This window comes from Plodia interpunctella, chromosome 28 (genome assembly GCF_027563975.2).
Source record: "Plodia interpunctella isolate USDA-ARS_2022_Savannah chromosome 28, ilPloInte3.2, whole genome shotgun sequence".
In the NCBI taxonomy this organism is placed as follows: domain Eukaryota; kingdom Metazoa; phylum Arthropoda; class Insecta; order Lepidoptera; family Pyralidae; genus Plodia; species Plodia interpunctella.
The window spans coordinates 3,046,155-3,071,024 of NC_071321.1; the positions used below are offsets into that span (position 1 = coordinate 3,046,155).

Genomic DNA, 24,870 nt, shown 5'->3' on the forward strand with positions numbered 1-24,870 from the left:
AATGATCTTTTTCTGATTGGCCCGGGTCTTGGATGTTTATTTATATATGTATTTATTATATAAATATAGTATCGTTGAGTTAGTATCCCATAATACAAGTCTCGAACTTACTTTGGGGCTAGCTCAATCTGTGTGATTCGTCTCAATATAATATATATATATTTAACTTTTCTCACATAAAGTTGTACTAAATATATGTATTAAGTCCTTACATGAAATTGGCGTTTTGTCGCACTGACCCACATGGTTTTTCATTGCGGTAAGCTCTCAAACAAATTAATCAATGTTCATACATTCGCGTCGGCAGCGTCTCTATGAATTACATAGTGTAAAGCCGACAAACATTCTAGTAATCAAGATTATTTTATTGATTAGTCTCCAACAATTTCCTCTCAAAGCTTAGATCACTCCAGCACTTCCTAGCCTCAGAAACGCAGGATTTACCACAAAAATGAAACAAAAAAATCTAAATAACTGTTTTATTTCTTAAAAACTACTCTTTCTCCATAATTTCTGGTAGATCTCTCTCCGTCTCCTGGTCGAAATAATTTTCAGGTATGACGTAATCTTCTGGCGGTCGCATGGGACCGTACACTTTTTTCGGCGCTTCTTCTTCACTTTTACTACTCTCAGACGCTGTCTCGCTTGGACCTTGAAATTTAACAACAACAAAATAAAAATATACATAGAAATGTGGCTAAGCGTGGATGTCGTACAAGGCGACTAAGGGACTCATAGCCAAGGTAGCAATATAAGTAACAATAGCATTCATAAGAAGGTTTGACGTCAGGCAGGCGTCCTGTAAAATCACAGCCGAATTTTTAAAATTTTATGGTTATTTTTACATTGACCTCGGGCTTCACGGCGTCACAGCCCCGATGAGAGTAAAATTAGAAATATATTTTTATCTACGACCATCACTTTTTTGTTTGAAGGAAAAGGAAGATATGACGGCGTCTATAGCTCCCTGTCTACTGTTATACTTTCTTGTACGAGCGAATCGAAAGAACCACATACATACTATATACTACGGTCTGACTTGTGGTATTACTATACTTAATGCCCTATACATTATCGCGATACAATTTTCCGAATTCTAGCTAATTCGTATACAATGCTGGCTTTTAATTGCGGTAAATTTAACCTCTAATACAAACTGTACAATGGTCTTATATTCAGTGTGTATCTGGCTTACCTTTCTTATCTCCTGTAGACTTCTCACTCTCCCCCTCAGTTCTGGAACCCTCGCTTTCTCCCTCGTCAGAATCCACTTCCTCAACGAACTCCGCTTCTTCCTTCTTCACCTCTATCCTCACTTTTGGCCGGCGTTCCATGTCCTCTTTTAACTTTATCCTGTTTTTAATACATTTTTATTAAACTACATTAAGCCTATATATCGATATGTATTTCAGAATAGGATAGAACCAGCAAGTCAAATCAGATAATCCTATTTGTAAATTTAATATTACGGTACTTTATGTACGTAGTCGTGAGTAGGTATATCTATTTATTTCGAATCGCGAAGTACAACTAGTAAATAAGTAAACACATAATACTTTTATCCATGTGTCAAAAACCAAATATTATTATGAGGTTTGTATTGTAGGAGATGAGTCAAAAATAATTTTAATTATATTTTAATAAGAACAAAAAAATATGTGCTAAATGTTACTTTATATAAAATTGATCAATTAAAGTGACATTTGATTATCGTGTTTCATTATGTGAATGAATTTATACTTTTTATAAATAACCTATTATTTGCAGAATATCAATATATTTGCATAAAATTTTACTAAATAAAAAGGTGTTACATTTAATATACAATACAATATCATCAATACAATGTCCCATATTTTTTCTACGCTAACCCAGGGCTTCGAGGCATCACAGCATAGAATGCAACACGCGAGACACAACTAGAAGTCATTAAACAATTGCACTAGCAAATAACCTCACCTCTTCCCATAGACAACGGAGTTGCTCCCGATTTTGACCGCCATCTTGTTTCCCGTTCTCTCCTCCTTTTTGATCAATGGCGGCAAATGGGCTGGCCTCGCTATTTCCGCTAACCGCTGGACTTTTGACAGTTCCGCTTGCAGTTTTCTTATGTTCATCTGCGAATGAATAAAATGGAGGCTTTACTGTTTTTCGATTGGTCGAGTTTTGACAAACATCCGTACTAATATTATAAATGCGAAAGTCTGTCTGTTCCGCTGGACCGATTTTAATTAAATTTGATATGGTACGAAGTTAAAGACCCCAGTTCAAATATAGGCTATATTATTTTTTCCAAAAAAGTAGCATACATTTAAACAATTGGCTTTATTTAGACGTAACGTTTTTCTGTGCCAAGAGTACTGAATACTGTACTATAAGGTCCACAAGTATATCAATAATGCTTCCGTAATCATAAGATCGGAGTATATCAATCTTAATTTCTCATTAGAAATTACGCCTTTAGCGCGACGCTCGGTTTCCCGCTTAATCTACTCATAAAGACGTCAATAAATTAGACTATTAACCTAGCTTCGAATTTTATTAAGAAACAACGCCATCTAGTGGCGAGAGATTCGCTATATTTACGTTGTTTTTCCCTGCCTTCTGCCAAGAAAGTACTAGGAACCCATAAGTGAAGTATGTCAAAATAAATATAAATATGTCGAAAATAACTTCTAAAAACTACTAGCCAGCTACTTCAAAGTACCAGGTCATCATAAGTTCGAAGTATATCAATCTTACCTTAGCATTAGAAATGTCGGCTTTTTGCGCGACGCTCTGTTTCCCGCTCAAGCTGCTCATGAAGGCGTCCAAAGCGTCTTCGTCGCCAGATTGCTGAACCGGTTTTGAGTTCTCACGAAGCCGAGCGAGGCATTTCTCTTCGGCCGTGATTTTTGTTTCAATGTCTGATATTTGCTTGAGCTGTAGAAATAATATCATAATTTATTGCACAAATTAGTTGCAAAGTACAAAAACAAAAGATATTTTTTTTATGAATGGCCCGAAATTAGTTCATATTTCGAATGTCATATATCCTCTTCAAACAAAACCAGTCACTACACCACTTGAAATAAGAACTGTTTTCGTGTAAACTCACCAAATCATCATACGTGAGAGGTTTATCTGGCTGTTGGTTGTGTTTCTTCATTCGAATACTCCTCTTCTTCTCCACAGCGCCGGTGCGGTCTAAGAATGTGTCGTCATCTGAGTCGTAATAATCGTCAGCGGACCAATCACGTTCTTTGCGGCGACGTGACTCTGTAGAATATTACATACAGTTAAAGTGGCGTGTGATTCCACCCTGGAATAGAACGACTCGCTAATAGGTAACAACCGCAATCCCCAAGAGGGTTGGAGCCACGCAGGCGGCTAGTCATAAAATCAGAGCAAAATCTTCAAAATTAAATTGAGGTTTCGGGCGCCACAGCCGTGAATGGAACACGTGAAGCTTAGAGAGAGTTGTAAATTAGCGTCGTCTATGGGTAACTCTACACTAGATAAAATTAATAATAATACCAACTAATGTTACAAATGCGAAAGTAAGCTTGTTTGTTACCTATCCATGCATTACTGGACCGATTGTTATGAAATTTGGTACACAGATAGAAAATAACCTGGAATAACACATAGGGTACACATAGGGGTAGGGATTTTTATCCCAAAATTCCCACGGGAGCGAAGCCTCGGGCACAGCTAGTCCATAATATTTCTCACCATGTTTAGCCTGCCTCAACAGCCCAGCCCTGTCCAGAATCCTGCAGGCCTCCAACGCGCAAGCTATGACAGCTTCCTTCTTCTTTCCTCTGTGCATCACTTCCGCCATCACTGCCCGCCCTCTGGCGTCGTCGATTGGTAACTCTACTCTGAAATGTTTTATTTATTTTATTTGGTAGACCAACAGCCATACCAGCATGGCGGGACGTGCCGTTTTTTGACTCGAAAATTTAATCGTAGGACAGCTATGTCACGCGTTTGGGATTTCTAGTCTAAAGAAAAAAAAAACAAGACATCGATCAGCATACTTTTCCGCAAATGTATTAAATCTATAGGTAATTTTCAATAAAAAAATATTTTTATTAAAAAAATAATTTTTATTGAATTTTGCTTTTGTTTTCATTAAAAATATGAAAAAATCTATTTAACTATATTAATTTGTATTATCTTAATGATAAACAATCCGCGATGGTGGTCCAGTGATCAAGACCGTCGGCCTGTGATCGAAAAGTCCCAGGTTCGAATCATACTCGTGCCACATGAGTTTGTATACCAATCTGACTCATAGTAGTTTCCATAGACCAACACTGGCTTCCGGTGAAGGAGAACATCATGAGGAAACCTGCACACTGGTGAACAGTTCGGTTCACTAGTGTATATGCTACTACGCGTGCCACTTGATACCGGTAGGTAGTCGTGAAAACCATGTCAGATGCCTGTAGGCGACTTGAATAAAATCTGACAAGATTGTTACCAATAAATAACACACGATAAGAAAGAAATATATAAATATAATGGCTTGTAAAAATATTCACCTGCACATAAATTGCCCCGGGCCTCTCTCCTCACAGTCATACACTAACTCGTGTCCCTCTCTCTCGTAGTAACCTCGCAATGTCTTCTTCGGGTCGTCCAAATAGAGTTCCTCATTGGCTGTCACTGCGTATGGATTGTCCGCTAAATCTGGCTCTTCTTCTGCATCTTCTCCTGTGAAAACATTGCTTACACACTTAGTTTCATGACATTTGCATTATTAAGATATGCATGATCTGATGGTGCAGCCAGGATTGGCTCCCGTCGAGAGAACTTAATTGTTTATGCAAATCAAAATGGAGAAATATCGTAGTGATTTTTGGTGTGAAGAGATTTGAACAGCTGGAGAGTGATGTACGCTACCTTTTGTCATGGGCGGAGCCGCGGACAACAACTACTGAAAATCATATAGAACATACCCATCCCCCAATCAATGCCCTGTTCCTCTCGCCTCTTCTCTTCAGCCAATCTATCTTTCTCCCTCTGCTCCGTGGCCTCTTTTATCATCCTTTCTCGCTCTGCCTTCATGTTCTGCGCTCTCTGTTTGATTTCTGACACGGATAATTCCGACTCCCCTTCACAATCAAAATCTGGGCCCTGAAATAAAAATCTTGATATTGTTCAAATTAATTTTGAGATGTAATTCTATTTAAACTCTTCGAAAATAGTCTTTCAAATTCATTTATTCCTTTTAAACAATCCGGTACATGTACGTACAGGTCTACCACTTTTATAAGTTACACCGATGTACCTGCGCAGAAGTCTAATTTTTGTACGGCGCGAAAATATTTTAGCTAATCAGAGCGCGCCATGTTTGTTCACCCGCGAACAGAGCTGTCCGCTATTGTCTGAGTCCGCCGTCGCGTCGTACGCACGAATCATTGATTTTTTTTTTAGATTTTAAGACTTATCTCCTAGTAATAGGGTCGTTATTTTATTGAGTTTGTATTCGGACGCGCTATTCTGCGCCGTCGAATATAGCCGATGTAACTGTATAAACGTGGTAGTACTGTAGCAAGGTCTCACCATTTATGTTTAAAAAAACCTGTGGCTGGTGGGTCCACACTCTTCAAAAACATTGGTATTACATGCAAAATGAGATTAATAACTATATTATGATTGCTATACAAATAATGTATGGCATATATTGTATTGGTGTTAATACGCAATTGTTTATATGTTTAAATTTAATAATATTATTTATATTTAATTCCCATTAAGAGAAACAAAATTAGAAATATATAGGTATAAAATTCGAGTTAATAGTGCCTCAGTTTCTTCACAAGTAAATCTTTAAAACTATGTCGCATATAAGCCAAGAAGAAAATGAATATTATTTTCTAATCCTAGTAGTTTGATACTGGAGCAAACTCAATGAGAATGTTGTTAAGATACATTTCGAAACACTGTTAGCTTTATTGTTATAAAATAAAAGCAAATATAAATTATACATATTACTGCATGGATCCTTAGTGTGACTAAAAATCTCTCTTTCATTGGAGATCATATATCACTCTCTCTTTGGGGCTGTGACACCACAAAGTCCGGGGTCAGCATTAAAAAACTAAGAAAAATTGTAAGATTCGGCTATGATTTGAAGCGGATCGGCCTCGCTATGTTTAGGTAAAAAAATATATAATTATCCACCTAAACCTTCCCCAGAAATCACACTATCTATTGGTGAAAACGGCATGAAAATCGGTGCAATAGTTTTTGATTTTATCGCGAACAGACAGACAGGTACGGCATAGGACTTTGTTTTATAATATCAAAATTGTTTTTTGGAAATACATGTTTTGAATGTAAGTACATACAAATTGATGACAAATTTATTCTGATAAAAATAAATGATTATCATTGCAATGATTACCAGCATGATATAAGTCCGGGTGCTATTGCCGAACCTGAGCTGGTGTCCCACGCGCACGCGCACGTAGCGCGCAGACGCGAGTCGCTCGCGGTTGAGGAAGGTGCCGTGCGTGCTGGCGAGGTCGCGCACGTACCAGCCCGCCGCCGCCTCGCCTTCCGCCGCGAACGCTTTGTATTGCAGCACTGCGTGGTGTCTACAGAACAATTCGATGGCGAATACAATTGTACGAATGACAGGTGAAACTGTTTCAGTTCATTTCAATAAAAAACATTACTAAGAATACTGAGTATATTTTTTATTCGACATCATTCTAGGGCTGATATCTCTGATCCCTCACTATGTGGCCGATTTTACAACAACCAATCTACCGCTTTGTAAGAGATGAACCAGGAAGTTGTATGAAAATGCTCTGTTATTATTATTATTATATATATATTTATTTCCTTCAAATTTTTGACAAGGCTTCAGTGCGCTTTGTGTGAACCTCATGGGAGATCTCTCATTATACTCGTAAACTTATCTAGCTTTCATAATGCTTGTCAACAAGATATAAATGGATTTATCCACCTGTGACCTGGACTGCTCAACACTATGTTATTTAGCTACACCCTTTAGTTTTCTTTGTCTCTTATTTACAGTCTTTCTAAGAAAATCAATTCATTTATTATTGCAATACCAAATAGAATGGTCGAGATTGGTTGATAAGCACCCAGTGTTGCCAGCCCCTTGACTGGACACAGCACCTTTATTTTCTACTCTTTTCAGACTGATTATACCTATACTACTGGAAGTATTATATTATCTGTGACCGTAATACTAATTCTATATCTCTTGTCATAAAAAAAATTCGCAAACTAACCTCGATATAGTAGGATGGGCCATAACAACATCACAGTTGGCAAGCCTACCAAACACATAGTATGGTTTGCTCGTCAAATCCACTTTCTCCACAATCATGCCTGATTTAAGAACTTCTAAGCCATATTCTGAACCTGGAATCATGTTTGTTGATGTCAAACTTTACTCCTATTCTATACTAATATAAGAACAATGGTGAGTTTGTCTGTACTATTCTGTTGTTTGTGGTACTATATAAATAAATTTGTCTATACTCAATGACCGTCTCTAAGCTTGTATTGTCAGTACACAGTTGGACACAAACACAGAAAAAGTGATCACAAGTACAAATATTTGCTGGCCATGTATACAATTAGATGCCGAGTGATTGGTATGTCAAATCAGATATAAAACAGCTGAAGATGAAACTTGAAATTGCAGGAATTTTGGCAATTTCATCCTTTGCGCAGTGAAATAAAGCTAAGGTAACGTTCGACTTAGCTAGGGGTAAAATTTGAGATCATTAAGTTATGTGTTGCATCCAATTCCATGCATTTGCTGTAAATGATACTTGTTTTATGCTTCATATAAAAATACAATATTTCAAGTGTTCAAAAGCAGAATTTAATTTGATGTATAAGGTTGATGGATTTCACGTTGTATATAATATGAAACAAACAAAATGTGGCAAACAAAAAGAAATTTAAAGGCCATTGAATACCAAATATGTATGTAAATCATCTTGTACAGAATATATGTAATAAAATCGCATTCAGATTGATTTTATTAGTTGGAAATGCTAAATCTATAAGTACTATTATTATAAATAAATAACTATATTAGGATAAATCACACAGATTGAGCTAGCCCCAAAGTAACTCAACAATACTATATTTTATAACAAATACATATATAGATAAACATCCAAGACCCCGGCCCATTACAAAAAGACAAACAGGGTTGAACACAGGACCTCTCGGCTCAGAGGCAAGTGCTTTACCACTATGCCACCGAGGTCATCAAATATATAAAGAGATAAGCATTTGTGAGTTTGTATGTTTGAGGCGGGTAATCTACAAAACTACCAAACTGATTTCTAAAATTCTTTCACCATAGAAAGGTACATTATCCAAAATTGCTATAGGCTATATTTTATCTCAAAATTCTAACGGGGCAAAGCCCCGGTCAACATCTAGTTTTTTTTATTCTCATAAGTAGGAAAAATAGACAAAAACATACCATCTGGACACAAGCCTGACCATTTAGGTTCCTTGTAAGGAATGGGTGTTGATAACTCCTTTAACAAAACTGCAGGAGGCAAGTTAGATTTTGAAGAACTATCGCCCACACTTTCGCTCGATTTTTCTTCAGCTTTCGGTTCTGGTGGCTTTTCGCTATCATTTTTAGCCTTTTTAGGCAGTTTCCCAATACGACCAATGAGTACAGGCTTCTTGAACTCGATTTTAGGCTCGTTCTGGCAATCTTCGCTTGTCGACTTAATGTCTTCCATTTGTAGATGAGATACTATAATTGTTTAGTGAATACAATCAGAATTTACGGTCTAATATAGTCACACATCCAAAAGGGTCAAATGATATTGTAGAGTAGAAAATAAACTCCCAGTCCAATTAATTGAAAATTGAAATAAATATTTTGATAATTTAGATTTTTTATTAATAGATTATGACAAACAAATGACAGTGACAGATAAATGAACGAATTAAAAAAATACTTTTTAAAATTATTATATACTAGGTATGTTCAGAAATTATAGAAAATACGAATACGCTTATAAGGTAACGTTAAAATGCAATGAAGATAAAGAAGATAGGTAAAGAGATATACGCTATACATAATATTTTACTAGCACAGCTGGTAACGATATATGGGTAACGGAACATCGAATAACGTTACCAATAGCAATAAAGGTAAGTTACTTATCATTAAAACCTTAGACAGTGATAACTAAAGAATAGGCCCCGTCATATCTTCTGTTGTCCGGCCCAGCCTAACACTTTATATTAAATTTACTGGATTCGGCCAAGTTGTATGAACATCTTCTCTCTCGTCCTCTTTATAGTTTTCTTGGTTTTGTAGTAACCGGAAGTGATTCACATTATCGATACCTACCATTCCAAAAATCAACTTTACAGATACATGTAAAGTTTTTGTTAAAAATTTTCGAAGCTGCTGATAGATAACATAAACTTTTCTCTGACATTATGTCATGTTATTCCTATCAGCAGGATAATATTCAGGAACTTCGAAAATTTTCATCGATTGCCCATTGCAAGCCTAGCACGAATATTATTACTAATGTGGTATATATTATTATAATGTGATATCAATTGTTTGTGTACCTTAGTTGTACCAGTAGTGCCATCTGCGCTGAGCTTTGCGTAATATGCCCTATTCCTGAACGTAGTTTTTTTTTCATTCATGAATGATTGTATCAATTAAATCAATTTCAAAAGAATTCATTCGTGTCGATTGCCAACCGATGGATTGTGATGGTATTTTAATGTGATTATTATTTTACGCGAAAACTGAATTATCTAGTGAAGCTTGCTCAAACTTTATTACTTTTACTTATAGGTACGTAAAGTTTTATTTGTAAACTTAAAGCAAAGTGGGAATACATTGTTAAAGTGACCATATTGGGCCGACTCCTGTTGTACCATACTTTTACATTTATTTACCTTTGACTGTGATTTCTTATCATAATAATACACGTGTTAAGTGATTTCATTGTATTACTCAACATCCTAAACATAAGAACACTCAGGTAAGCAATACTCAGTCGAAAAATATCTTTATTTTACATCAACGAAATGGTTTTCCAAGTGATCAAAATATTTTCAAGATTGCTATCAGTTTATATTAACGAAGGCGGTGAAAGTATATTTGTTTTAAAATCTCCGTATTGTGATGGTGTATTGTTTAAATATTTCATTCGGTCATGTTTTTTTTTTATTTCTCGAATGCGAAGACAGATCGTGCTTAGCTAGTTCTTGGAATGAATTCCAATTTGAGACAACGGTGTTCTGGGGTTTTTGCCTTGTGTGTTGACTATTTTTTGCTACCGTTCTGTTAGTTCTGCGTATTTTACCTCTTCTTTTCTTGAATACAGTTTTGATTGGTTCCATTTTACTCTTTGGATATAGGATTTTAAGTATTTGTTTTTTTATCCATGTTGTCCCAATGCTGTCCTGCAATGCTTATGATTACCATTGTATACCAGTGCTTCCCAGAGTTATCTACACTACAACTCTTCCAAACTTGTGACAGACAGATAATCTGTGATGAGTTCAGAGACTATTTAAAAAATATGAAAATTAAGAAATTGAACTGTAACCAATACAAATAAAGGATATTTCAAATATTGAACTAAGTTTTGTTTGTGGCCTAATCAATCAGTATGTTGTAGGTAGATAACAATGCAGGAAAATGCTCGTTTTGTACAGTAAACAGGACATTAACCTATGCAAATAACATTACTAAATCCCCGCTAAATCTTCTGCATAAAACTCAATAATATCTGAGACTATGAAAATGGTGAAAGTGAAAGTAAAAGAAAGAAATTAGGCAAAGACAGTACAGACAGGACTCCTACAGCGGACAAGATGGAAAATGATCTTTTCAGATTGACCTAGGTCTTGGATATTTACAATACAATACTCTTTATTGCACCAAAAGCGAAAATTTACAAAAGAAATGAAATAAAATAAAAAGGCACAAAGGCAGACTTATCACTAAAGCTTGATTGATTTAGCCCTGAATGTTTTTACAAAAAGTGAAATAACGTGATTGAAGCTGAGAACAGCTAGTAAAATGCACAAAAATGCTATTGAGTAAATATATCCTTTCTAACTAACTAGCTGGTTGACTGGAAGAGATCCCTTCATGGAATAAGTCCGCCATTGTTTATCTACCTTCTTATTGTTCTCTATACAATAACAATATTGTAAACAATCAAAAAGCAACATTAATTTTCATTAAATATAGGACATATATATCTTATCATGTGTGTATCGCTCAACTCTTATCTGTCAAAGCCATGTTCGGTTTGGGACTCACTGTTTGTTTGAGAGCATTTCCTGTAGCGTATTACTTTGAATAAATTAATGTACATACCATAATATCATACATAATCAAAAATCTGTTGAAATTTTAAAACACAAATATTAATTATTAAAACACAAGTATTTTGTAAGCTATTTCATGAAGTTGTGGTGATCGCCTGTAGATAGTAAGGTCCCAAGTATGAATCCTACTCCTACCACATGATTTTGTATACCAATCTGACTTGTGTATAGTAGTTTTCATCTACCACTACTTGCTTCCATTGAAGGAAAACATCGTGATGAAACCTGCACCCTGCAACCTGCACACTGGTTGATTATTAACTTGTGTGTGAAATGGATACAACAAAAGCAAACCACTCTATTAATAGTGCCAAGAAAGTTGTTGTGTGTTTCATTCCACATAATGACCTGGACCCTCAGACATGAGGAAATACTACTATGTTGAAGTTCAAAGTTATATATATGTTTAAACCATTTAAAGGTTCATGAAACTTGATATAGTTGTCAAGGCATGTTTTATGTAATTAATTTATAATTTATTACGCCATTGTACCAGTAAATTTCCTACACGCGAAACATAGGTCGTATGGCTTCTGTTTTCCGATGAAAATTGAGTTTATATAACCAACCTTGAACTCTAGAGTATTCAATGGTTTTTGCGGGTAGTTATTGGCATTTTGCGTATTGAAGACACTCTATGGACCGAAAGGTGTCAGGATCCTTTACCTCCATAATAATGGTAAAGAGAGGGAAATATCGCGTGGAAATAATTATACCCAATGTGTACAATGTACATGCAATTTATTTTATAAATAATTAAATTAAATAAATAATAAATGAAATAATAATAAAAAAGCAAATAAATAAAAATAATAATAATAATCCATTATTCTGCAATAGTTCACACTCCCGCCGAGACCTGCTCATGGGCATGTCATTTTATTGGTATATCCGCGAGCGGGTTTTGGCGGGAGACCTACACAACATCAAAATTCTCCAAAGGGCCTCTACGTGTTGGATCCATATCCCCACGCAAGCCTCTCAAAGGACCGGACTTAGTGCCGTGAATTTTTAAAAGGAGATACATAATAATAATAAATAAATAATAAAATATTAATAAAAATAAAATAATAAAAATAAATTTGTAATTTAAAATTTGTAATCAATCAATCTATCTATGGACAAACGTCTGAAAATATTTTTTTTTAATTTTATTTATTAAAATAAATAAATATTAAATAATAATAATTCAATATTTTAAATTATTTTTTTTTTTTAAGAATGTAATGAGATAACAAACAATGTATTAGGATAGGATTCCAATGCTTTTTTAACGCGCGTTTAATATGAGCTCGTGCGAAGGAAATCGAAGGTAGGTGGATTGCCACCTTGTGACAGTAAATAGTAGCAATGGTCTTATCAACTCAATTAACATTAACATAACATGCCAGGTGCAAAAATATTTTATTTTACGATGAAAGGTCAACTTTTATGCTTATGAATAGGAACATCAGCCTATTTTTAGCTTAGTTTTAGGTAATTAAATCGATAAATAGATATCATTTCTAACATTACTTTCAACTAACTAAAATTAATTTCGTATTTCCAATGTGTGTGAGGAAATATGTTCGGTATTTGATCTTATGTTCAGAATACAAAATTGATAATGTTTTTGTGAGAAGAAATAAATAACGTTTTTATTATAAGTTATATATATATGTATATTATATGTCGTTTCACCTGTCCAATAAAGAGCTTATTCATTCGTAGTTTAGTAGCGTAGTTAGTAGTAGTTTGTAGCTTGTGAGAAATAACTATAAATATAAAAATTGACGAGAAAAAGTGCCTGTGAAAGTCTAATTTCTGAATAAATGATTTGAATTTGAATTCGAACTGCCGCATTTATAATAACAGTAAAATAGTGATATTTAAAAAAAAATATCATCAAGTCATGTGTTAGTTACAAATGAATCTCAACCTCTAGAGGTATAAACGCCATCGGTAAATCACTGTAGCAATAAATCAGAATAATTACTTAATACAGAACCAAATTGCGGACAATTAGCAATCATGTGGCGAGACTATTGTCTGACGGGAGCAGGAAATGCAAATATAGTGCCGAGAATCAACAAGCTGAAATTGTGGATACGTCTGTTTATTTGTATCGGTCCGTCCCGTCTTCGCTCGGATAAGAACATTATAAATTATACACCTGAACCTTCCTCGGGAACCACACTATCTATTTGTGAAAACTGTAGGTTTTTTTTTGTATTTTTCATACAGACGTGACATGACTTCTATATACCTAGTATGTAAAGATAACTTCATTCAACACAACAATCCATCCATTTTCATAACTGTTTTTCGTAACTAGTTATGAAGAAGGACTAGATAAGGTAGGTATACTTATTCATAAAAGTAAGGAAGGAAAATTAAATTAAGTTTTTTTTTTACAAAGATTTTTGACATAAGCTTTTATTGTCGTCCGAGAGATCTTGCTTCATTTAGCGCATGACAAAAATGATGTTTTCCTTTTTTATTATTCCTTCGTAGTTTCCGTGCCTCATCCGAGCCCAAGATCGTACTTCAATGTCCCAGTCCCAGGTACATTTTCTTGTATGTGTAATGGCTTCTTCAGTGATCGCAAACGTATGCAAATTGACCTCTACCACTTTGTAATAGAGCCATTGTTTGATAACAAATGATCCGCTATCTGAATGTTGTATGTTGCCTGTAAAGCGATGCCTTGTTGTAACGGCTCGTGCGGCCGTTTGAAAACAGATTACCTATCGGATAATTTCTGATGGATTTCATTACTTATTCAGCAAATTACGTAGGGATCAAATGTATGTTCATGCCGCTCCCGCCTGGCCCTGGTAGAAAGAGCAAACCCAAACGCTCAGAGATTAATTATGAAATTTTCCTCACAAATAGATGGGAGTACAATATTATGGGATGCCAGCTCCCATAATTCCCACAAGCAACGTCGGGAATGGAAAACAAACCGATAAATATGCCAGTTACTGTAACAAACAACCAACCGAACACGAAACCAACATTTGTCCAAATAACATTTTATATAGGTACTCCCCGAGGTCATAAACCCTCAATTTCTACCGTCTCCCATGCCGGTGGAAATAGATTTTATATAATTTACGGGAGCTAGACGCCGTCTCGCGCTATATTACCTGTAATGTCTATGGTCTGTTAGGATTGTGCTCCAGTGACGACAACGCGAAGAGCTAAGCGATTTAGCTTTAACTGCAAAATTACAATATAAGTTAGTATAAGTTATTCCGTGTTGCTTAGACGCGTAGCTGGTGGCAAAGATAAAATATTTTGTATTTTATAAAATGAAATTTGCTTTGTGCAAGTCATCTGCCACTTTAATAACCCCATTAACATGTACTTGGGCTCCCTTATTGACGAAGAGGAAGAACGCCTGCTCAACGTGGCCCTGCGCCTATAGTCAAACTGACAAGACTAAAACGCGTAGTTAAAATTTTCATCCCGGCGAAGGGGCGGATTTTCCCTTGGTTGTGCCTTGTGCTTAGTTAGCAATGTCTCAAGCTCCCATGCATGCAACAGGTCTGATTTTAGCTCGATCACTAGAACACGAGCTTTACCCCAGAGTGGGTGGCATTAAAAATTCATCAGTTAGCATCCTGCCTTTGTCGTGCCTATGGAATGTTGTGCATAGTGCATACATATGCAATGTGGTTCAGTAATGCATACTATAGCCTGTTTATAGTGCGGTGGGATATTGCTCTCAAGTTTGTATACTAAATTACCCGCCCGTATCTTGTTTATCCATCCAAACTTAATAATCACTACATATAGTAACAAGTTTATTTTTTAGACAAATTAAAAAAAAACCCGGCTTTCAATATTCATTTCGCTACAACTTTTTAACGGCTGAATAATAATTTGAAGCTGAATAAATAAAAATTAACTATCAAATAAAAAAAAACCTCATCCAAATCGGTTCACCCGTTGATGAGCTACAGTACCACGTACACAAACAGACAGACACACTTAGCGGTCAAACTTATAAAACACCCCTCTTTTTGCGCCGGGTTTTAAAAATACAGACTGGTACACTACAAGGCAAGGTCACTGACCCATCTGTTCCATTGACTGGTAGGCGAACTTTTTGCGAATTAGACGAGACAATTTTTTCACGCTTTGACCATTAATACAATAGCAACTCTATTTTATAAACCGCAAAGTTTATTTTTGAAATGGAATGACAATGTTGCGTGATTTCTAAATTTGTATTCTATTCTTAGAACGATAAGGTTTTTTTTATTTTACGTTTAATCTCAATTTAGTTTATATTCAAAAACTGGGGATTCCTATGCATTTTGAAGAAGCAATCAAATGGTTATTACTGTACATTGAAACAAACCAACATAACTATTGCCATTTCATTTTTTGACGACTTCGGTGGCGCAGTGGTCAAGTTCTTGCCACTGAACCGAGAGGTCCCGGGTTCATCCCCAGTCGGGTCATGATGGAAAATGATCTTTTTCTGATTGGCCCGGGTCTTGGATGTTTATCTATATATGTATTTGTTATAAAATATAGTATCGTTGAGTTAGTATCCCATAACACAAGTCTCGAACTTACTTTGGGGCTAGCTGATTAGTCCTAATATATTTATTTATTTCAAAAATCAATGGCTAAATCTAAATTCCATAATCCTATTTAACAAGCTCATTATGTATTAACAAATGTCTGTATATTTGTTCCGTTTAGCTTATTAGAAACTTGGCACCCTGCCAATTCACTTCAGTCACGCAGGGCGTCTAATCGATAGCTAAGTTTAACTTAAATTAGGTGGTGACTAACTTTCCATACGTTTCTCTTGTTACGCTCTTTGACATTTCTGCTCGCCTGGTACAATGCGAGCCACGGAAGATGATTGCTGACAATCTAAGATGGCTTAATCACAAAATGTCCCTTTGGCAAAATGTCCTTTGGCTTCGTAGCGTCACAGAATGATGCCGGGAAATCAGACAAATGAGCGACACTTTTTCATTAACTATATGGCTACTAGTTTTCCCGAGTTGCGTATCGATATCGACCCAACCCGGGCCCATTAAAACTGTAATCGAATGATCTTAGAATCGATTACGTAGAACGAATCGATCGAGTGCACGCTCGATTAGCTGTAGTTTTATTTGTGCCGATCCCCAATGTCGATGAGCGGTATATTGTGTCCCGTTTTAATACGATTTTTAATATAGTGTTTGGATCTATTTATTCAAAAATTGACTATTTTGCACAAATTGTAAAAATCTCTCTGAAATTTTCCCACGTCGCTTCAGTTTTTAGTGCACAGACATGGACGGAGTGCAGAGTTTAATGCACGGATTTTTCTGTCACATGTTGAAGATCTCAAGAAAAAAAAGTCACTCTTGATTTAAAATCTTAAAAGTTTTATGTTTTAATCTGTACATAATTAACAGTGGCTCCAAGTCAGAATATACTCTGTGACTCATCGTGTCTCTTTGTCTCCTGAAAGTGCATTTTGCAGTCTTGTTTTAATTGTATTTGCAGGACAGTCAGTCAGATCAACCTACCCAAAATCATTGCAAGTTTTCCCCTATTACCGTGTCATAGAGTTCAATTCAGGGTGATTTAAACATTTGACTTTTGATGAATCATATATAAAGATAAGTTACATGATTTTTGTTTATAGAAGAAATCTTTCATGCGAAAATTATTGCAAAGCGAACATGCGGCCCGCGTTAAAAAAATAATCTTAAATTTTAGAAGACTGCTGCTGCCTGCTCTGATATTACAAACGGCCTGATATTAATCCTCTTTGGGAATACTGTTGTTGCCTATCGGTATATTCCTTAATTCGTTTGGCCTTGTAGTTTTTCTCATAATTCTTTGTGGAAGACTTTAATTATCCCAGACTATCGAATAGTTAGTCGACAATGTCGAATTACGAGCGGAAACTGTCAAGGCACACGCTCTGTTTAGCTGCGCTCAGTCATCTAGAGATATTTGGGTTCCGTAAGGAAAATAAAGAACCTAAAACAATCGTAACTAATATTATAAATGCTAAATTAAAATTGTTTGTTAAAAATATGATTGGTTGAGTAGATAAAGCAGGAACATAGAGTGCCTCCTTTCATCCCTTGAGTCGCGGGCTGATCACTATTACATAGTATAAAACAAAATCGCGTCCCGCTGTCTGTCTGTCCCTATGTATGCTGAAATCATTAAAAGTGCTCAAAGGATTTTGATGCTGATTTTTTTAATAGATAGAGTGATCCCTGAGGAAGGTTTAGATATGTAATTTATTATGATTTGATGACCCGAGCGAAGGCGGGGCAGGCCACTAGTATACCATAAAACAAAGTCGCTTCCGTCCGCTTAGATCTTTGAAACTACGCAACGGATTTTGATGCGAGTATTATTATTAGATAGTGTGATTCCTGAGGAAGGTTTACGTGGGCAATTTATTATGGTTTTACCCGAGTGAAGACGGAACGGGCCGCTAGTACCTTATAAAGTACTCAGTGATAAATGAGTTTAATTAGAAATATATGAAAATAAACGGAACAGAGCGCTTATATCTTTTGTCTCCCCTTAGTGTACCCTGTTTTACAACGCCTATATACCGCCTATATTATACATATATACGCCTAATACCTATTTTGCTGCTTTGTGTGTTTTATCCCCGAATTGAGCTGAAAATACTGAGACGTATATAATATAAATAAAAAAATAAATATATTAGGACAAATCACACAGATTGAGCTAGCCCCAAAGTAAGTTCTACACTTGTGTTATGGGATACTAACTCAACGATACTATATTTTATAACAAATACATATATAGATAAACATCCAAGACCTATAATCCTTCAATTTTGTGAAAATCGAAAACGAGCGATGAAAGTAAAAGTATTGTAATTTAAACGACATCCTCGCATGACTGACATCAGTGCACAATGTATCATTACAATAAAATAAAACCGTTTAATTATACGGAACCCTGTCACGTCACACACAAACGTTGCGTTTTTTGCCCGCGGTTTCTCACGCGTCGATTTTGTTAATCGATATTGAATTACCGTTTTTAATGTCACGAATGCTTACTACTATGTTTCTTTTTGCGAGGTTGATCTTTGTTAGTTTATTATTGATCTGTGACTTTGCACGCATCCAAGCTACATCCTGTAATTCATAAAATAATTCATACTTGAAGCTGAAGTATGTTCACTATCGCAATTAACAATATTTGACATTGAAAGAATGAGAATACTGTTAAACTCTTATTAAAACTCTCTCTCTCTCTCATGTGTACACACATGAGAGAGAGAGAGAGAGATGTAACAACGATGAGAGATGTAACAACAAAAATTCAAACTTGTGATTTGCACTAAATAAATATGACTTAATCTTTTCCTTGGTATGCCTCGGTTGTTTCTGCTATAGTGTCCATTTTGACATGAGATCGACACGACAATCCTGACGAAATTGGGACGCATGGTCACATTTGGCGTACTCACTCAAAACACGAAGACAAAACCAAAGAGGACACTGCTTTTTGCCATTTCTCTAACAAAAGTGGAGTATATGTGGGGCTGAGGCAGACGAGTGGGGAAGCGGTTTCGCCATGACATTTACGGGTGTAAAACGAAATAAAACCCCCCCTGTCTATACTATGCGCCTTTCGATGTAGTTGTGCATACGTTTATTGCACCGGGTCCTCTATATTTGGCCCGTGGCCATAAACGAATGTATAAAAATATTGACATTAACTAAAAGTGGAATGATCCAATCATAGTCCAAGCTAAGTGAAGCATAAAACGATTGCGATCTTTAGACAATGGCCAGCGTGATGCACCAATGGGTTTTTTATTGTTATGGTTCTGTACTCGAGACGATAACATTTTGTTAGAACTCCTCTGCCCTTATATGCCCTGGTATTTTTTCAGGTCCATGTATACCTTGCGAAATATCGCCAAACAGTTTGCCAAACTTTGGCGACTTTGACATACATTGCTGGTTTTTCATTACGTTAAAAAAGCTTCTCATACCAACTACGTAATATATACATAACGTAGTTTGTTTGGAGCACACATACATGAAAAGTTTAACAATTGGCCACATACCAATCTATTATATCTAGTTCCAGTTTTCCTCTATTATTTTCGACTTATTCTGTCAACATTAGGATTAGATTAAATTTGATTGGATTAGACATTCGCTTTTCGATAAGATATAGCCAAAATTCGTAGGTATACATATTCTAATACCCTTAACCTAATCCTATACTAATATTATTCATGTGAAATTATGTTTATTTGTTACCTCGTCAAGTTCTAATTACTGTTTACTGATTTCCCAATCGCTCAATAATAACTTCAGTTGGATTACAATTGAACCGTTCCCGCTTTTTTCTTACCGTTTCGGTTAAATGTTTCTCATCGAAAGTTGTTGTTCTGACAACGGATTGACGGTTCAGTTTTGACCCTGTCAGAATTTGTCGAAACTAATTTTTCGATACCAAAACGATGAATTGATCGATCAAAGTTCAAATGCTATGCATCTGATATTAATGGCGCGATTGGGTACCTAATGTTTTAGGGTTTTTGAGGATCCAATGGGTACTGGACGGTTATATTATTAAATTATTAATATTTAGTTTTCTTACCAATAACAATGAATACTAACATAACAAATTATGATAGGAGGTAGAATAAATTGTGGATAACTGGGCGCCTATTTCAGGTCCAGACCATTATTTAAGAGGTACTAGTACTAATTAGCTAGATAGGTAAGTTTCTTTTGAATATTCAGACTTTGAAAACAAACTAGTAATTCACTCGGGTCACAGAAATATGCGTCTACGCTATGCCATTGCGCAACATATTTGCATACAAATAAAACTAGCAAACGTTTTGTAACTGTGGAGTAACTGGGTAGCAATATTACCGATTGTTATACTATGGCTCACGGCTTTATGGTTTCTTGTTAGAGAATTACTTACCAAAGTGTTGAAAATACTTTTCTATTATTGCCGTTGTTCTGTGTTTGCTCATTGACAGCCTCGATGTCGTGGTCACCACGCCTGTCCGCTATCTGGAGGTTCCAGGTTCGATTCCCAGAGTGGGAGCGCAGGGTCCGCTTTCCTGCTTATTCTCCTCCAATTCGCACGGTCTTCGGCATCCTTAGCTCAGTCCATTATAAGATCGTCGTTCCGATAGCATATGGTGATTGATTGGTTTTGCTATCAGGCACCGATGCAGTTTTTACGTCATAGTTTCATAATCAAACAGATAGTATTGTTTTACATTGTTCCATGTACTCTGAGAAGCTTTCCTTTCTTCTTATTTTTTTTTAATCAAAAGATAAGTGCGCCGCATGCTTGGTCAAAAGAAAATGTGCATATTCATTTCTATGTTCGTCATTATTGTACCAAAGTAATTTCATCAGTTTATTAAACTTATTTGTACAGAAAAATAAACTTTGTTTAAAAGAAAAGTAGCACTTACGACAATCAATTATTAGTGCTGGTTACTAAATAAATCTTTTTGTGTTTACTTCTATATTGACGATATGCTTATGTGATCTGTATCACTTGAGGACATTTTAGATTATCGTGGTAAATAATTCGTTCAAAAAACGATGATTATTCTAGTTGAATATCAATTAAATTAAAATACATGCTCGACAAGTCTAATAAATATCGAAACACGTTGTGTTGCCGCTTAAAAATGATTTTACAATGTTTATTCAGGTATAACCTGTCCCACTGTTTAGTCAATTACCCTAATGGCACACCCTCTCTTTCGCAGGTACTTTGAGTGAGCGGGACGGCAAACATCTGTCACTCAGAATCGTACAAATCGTCGGAGGAGCGTCACGTTTTCTTGATTTGCAAACTGTTATAGTATTTTTTAAAAGGATTTATAAGAAAAGAAAAGTGTTTCCGTGAATAATAAGTGGCATTTGTGAACAGTGACATTTTGATTTAAATATATCGCTATATTCCGTTCATGTTGTGCTCAAAAACCTGCAGTGCTCAAAAATAACAGTTCCTCACAATGTAAAGTGTATTCTTGCACAGTACTTGCGTCCAAACGGTGAATTGAAACGTGTAAAATTTAAGTGTTAATAGTGTTTACCTCGCTAAATGCATAGAGAATTGATTGGTTACGCCAAATTCAATACAGTGCCATCTATTGTCGAGTAGTATGGTGTAGTCAGTTGAGCTTGTTCGTGAAAATTGTGTACAGTGCCATCTCTTGTGGAATAGCATGAGAGATTAATGAAATGGAAGCCGGTTTTATACCGGCCACTACGGTGGGGAGCGGTGGCGTGGTACCGCCCCCCGCCGTGATGGCGCCACCAGCGAATGTGATTCGCGCGCCCGGATTGAAACGCGGGAAAATGGAAGAGGCCATTTCTGACAGGGTAAGTCGCATTTCCATATGTATATATGATATAATTCTAGTGTTTTCTGGTAGAAATTAAGTATTTGTTTAATTCAACTTATCGCTAGAATTACTAGGTATTTAGACTAATCGTCCCATTCGGAATGAAGACGATTCTCCTTCGTTAAAATACCAATGTGCAATGTGAAAATGTCGGCGGTGGAATCTTTGAGGTCAATGCGACATTTTATTGAAAAACATAAAAGTTTTAAGACACGACTAATTGCAGAATTAAATGTTGCTTAACCACGACCGGTGACCACAGCGTACAAATTCTATGGAACTCACATTTGTGTGTAACTCACAGTTATGTGTGAACGTCGACACAAATACATGTGTCTTACTTTTTATAGTGATTCTAGAAAAAGTATAGTGTTCATTAAAGTCTTAATGATGATTCCACTCAACGAACACATACAAAATTAATTATTTTATGAAATATTTTGTAAATTCTGTGTGGGAGTACCTTAATGTATCACCACATGTAATTGGTTAAGACTGGACTGGACTAGCAGTGGCAAACATCCCCTTTTTTTCCACGATCGGTAAAAAAAGATATTTTGAAACAAAAAAGAAATACCGAACACTAATAACTGGTACATCATCATCAGCCTACTCTTATCCCACTGTGGTCACAGTACAGCATGTCAGTCTCCTCCACTTCTCCCTGTCTGGTGTCAACCGGTCTGTTACTTCCTTTTTAGCCATATCCTACCTAATGCACTCATTCCACCTCTTCTTCGGCCTGCCCCTATTTCTTTTCCATTCAATTTCAAATCCATAACCTATCTTACAATATTATTTTCCTCCCTTCCCATAACGTGACCATACCATCGAAGCCTATTACTTTCCAATTTTTCTATGATTGGTGCTACCTTGTAACTAGTACATCATTTATCTTCATTTACATTTCCATAAAACAAAATATGGGCTGTAATCTATAAGTGGTAACATTAAGACAGGTATAACTGTGTACGTAGTGCGACTTTGCTAACATTTTCACCATCGAATCGATTCGCTGTGAGACGCAGCTACCCAATCACAGTGCTCCATTCTGACACAACGACAACCACACCACAATGAGATTCGCTGGGTCTAACTTCGTATCGATTCGATAGTGAGAAGTGAAATGCAAAACCCGCACTACGCCCTAATGTCCTTTACGAAAATATGATTGTCATAATTTATATCCCCCTCCGTATTAGTGAGTCACCAGGCGCGGTCCCGTGGCCACACCTACATATCCTGAGCAGGTAATGTATTAGGTCTAATGCAGGCAACACCACAGACTTATATATTACTAGTTGCGGCCCTGGGCTTCACTTTCGTGGGAATTTCGGGATGATAAGTACCCAATGTGTTATTCCAGGTTATATTCTACCCGTGTACCAAATTTCATAACAATCTGTCCAGATTTTGCGTAAAATAGTAACAAACATACATTCTTACACACATCCTCAAATGCGAAGTTATAAAGATCTACTAAGCAAACATAGGGATAGACAGCGGGAAGCGACTCTGTTTTATATTATGTAGTGGCTACACACTATCGCCTAACTCAGACAGATGCCGGCGCGGATGAATGAACATTGCGTAGTTCGTATGTCTGCTTTTATTTACCGCAATGAAAAACCAGCAATTTATACCGAATCTGTCAAAGTTTGTATAGCAGGCACAATATTCAGGAGGATATTAAATTTTTTTTTATGTAACCGGGTAACAGGTGTCCATTAATAAATTCATTTATTAATTCGTAACACAAACTAGCTTTCACACGCGGCTTCGCCCGCGTGAATTTGGGAAATGTTCTTTTTCCCAGAATGAAAAGAAGCCTCTCGATGTTCTTCATACACTTACCGACTACCTGCCACTAGATGGCGGGGTTTTTAGTAAAGTAAGAATTTCAAATAAAGAAATATATTGAAATAAACTTAATATGACCGAAAAAAAAGCAGGAAAACGACACATTATTGTCATTATATTTTCATAAAATTGTTACAGTTTTAAAAACCTCTCGGAAAAGGCTGACGCGCCGTAGCCAAGGGTGCTCCACTATAAGTACCTTGTGGAAAAAAATAAATAAATAAATAAATAAATATATTAGGACAAATCACACAGATTGAGCCAACCCCAAAGTAAGTTCGAGACTTGTGTTATGGGACACTAACTCAACGATACTATATTTTATAACAAATACATATATAGATAAACATCCAAGACCCGGGACAGTCAGAAAAAGATCATTTTCCATCATGACCCGACCGGGGATCGAACCCGGGACCTCTCGGTTCAGTGGCAAGAACTTTACCACTGCGCCACCGAGGTCGTCAAAATTACGAAGTTTTTATTAAGCCAAGACCTATTTTCCATTTTACTTACTTGTATGAAATAATACTAGCTCTCTATGTTTGTCCCTCTCATCCGCGCGTGTCTCAGTTAGTTAACCGAGCGAGCGAAGCGAGCGAGGTCTAACATTCTACTTGGAGCAAAAATACCTTTTTTGTATGTATGTTAGTTAGTAACGCGATGACTTTCGGACCGTTGGTCCGATTTTGATGAAACTTAAAAGGTATATAGGATGTCAATGGAATTTTATAAGTTCGTGGGGCATCAAAATCGGTTAAGTCCTTTTTGAAATATAACACAATTTTGTAAAAACTCATCAAAAAATTATTGTGTACGCGAGGTCTAAGGTCGTGGCGAACAACTAGTATAAATAAAATTAAGTAATAAGTAGTAAAAATAAAGCTAACAATGAATTGAAGAAGACTGGGTTTTTAATCTGTGCTAATTAATAATACCCCGGTGGGGTGCGACGTAAATAGTTGGCCCCACTTTCGCACCGTATCACGTGTGGCCGGCCCTCTCTGATTATCAAGTTTACGTGTAAAACCAGTTTATTTGTTAGACAAATTATAAAGCCACCGACTTTCAATATTTATTTCACTACAACTTTTGAACGGCTGAACCGATTTTGATCAAACATATCTAAGAACCACCGCATAAAAATTACCTATCATATAAAGAGACCGCATCCCAATCGGTTCACCCACTGATGTACTACGGTGCCACGTACACAGACACACTTA

At 36.2% G+C, this 24,870-nt stretch overlaps 2 protein-coding genes across 8 annotated transcripts in view; one reads left to right on the forward strand and one right to left on the reverse strand.

Annotated features, from left to right (window-relative positions):
- Window positions 1–465: 465 nt before the first annotated feature.
- LOC128681811 (uncharacterized protein) lies at window positions 466–8,936 on the reverse strand. Its single transcript, XM_053766009.2, has 11 exons — window positions 8,474–8,936; window positions 7,257–7,389; window positions 6,398–6,590; window positions 4,947–5,124; window positions 4,530–4,701; window positions 3,715–3,863; window positions 3,098–3,258; window positions 2,743–2,922; window positions 1,960–2,117; window positions 1,196–1,353; window positions 466–651 (listed from the first exon to the last, which is right to left on the reverse strand). Exons 1-11 carry the CDS (start codon window positions 8,742–8,744, stop codon window positions 494–496), a joined length of 1,911 nt encoding a protein of 636 aa, XP_053621984.1. The 5' UTR covers window positions 8,745–8,936; the 3' UTR covers window positions 466–493.
- Window positions 8,937–9,716: 780 nt separating this feature from the next.
- Window positions 9,717–24,870, forward strand: part of Wdr62 (WD repeat domain 62) — an 84,835-nt gene continuing 69,681 nt past the window's right edge. For 6 of the 7 annotated variants that reach the window (XM_053766237.1, XM_053766227.1, XM_053766239.1 and 3 more), the window contains exons 1-2: window positions 9,719–9,829; window positions 21,143–21,761. In XM_053766237.1, the coding sequence (XP_053622212.1) occupies window positions 21,621–21,761 (141 nt within the window). In that variant the 5' untranslated portion in view covers window positions 9,719–9,829; window positions 21,143–21,620. Of the gene's footprint in view, window positions 10,020–21,142; window positions 21,762–24,870 lie in introns of all 7 variants that reach the window. The other variant, XM_053766228.1, reaches the window with a different exon arrangement.

Bases quoted from the DNA above. Each gene is read 5' to 3' on its own strand.
- LOC128681811 (XM_053766009.2), bottom strand. From the start codon at position 8,744: ATGGAAGACATTAAGTCGACAAGCGAAGATTGCCAGAACGAGCCTAAA. The intron at 6,591-7,256 runs GTTAGTTTGCGA...ATTGTTCTGTAG, and splicing joins GCCCATCCTACTATATCGAG to ACACCACGCAGTGCTGCAAT. The intron at 652-1,195 runs GTAAGCCAGATA...TTAAATTTCAAG, and splicing joins GTCTACAGGAGATAAGAAAG to GTCCAAGCGAGACAGCGTCT.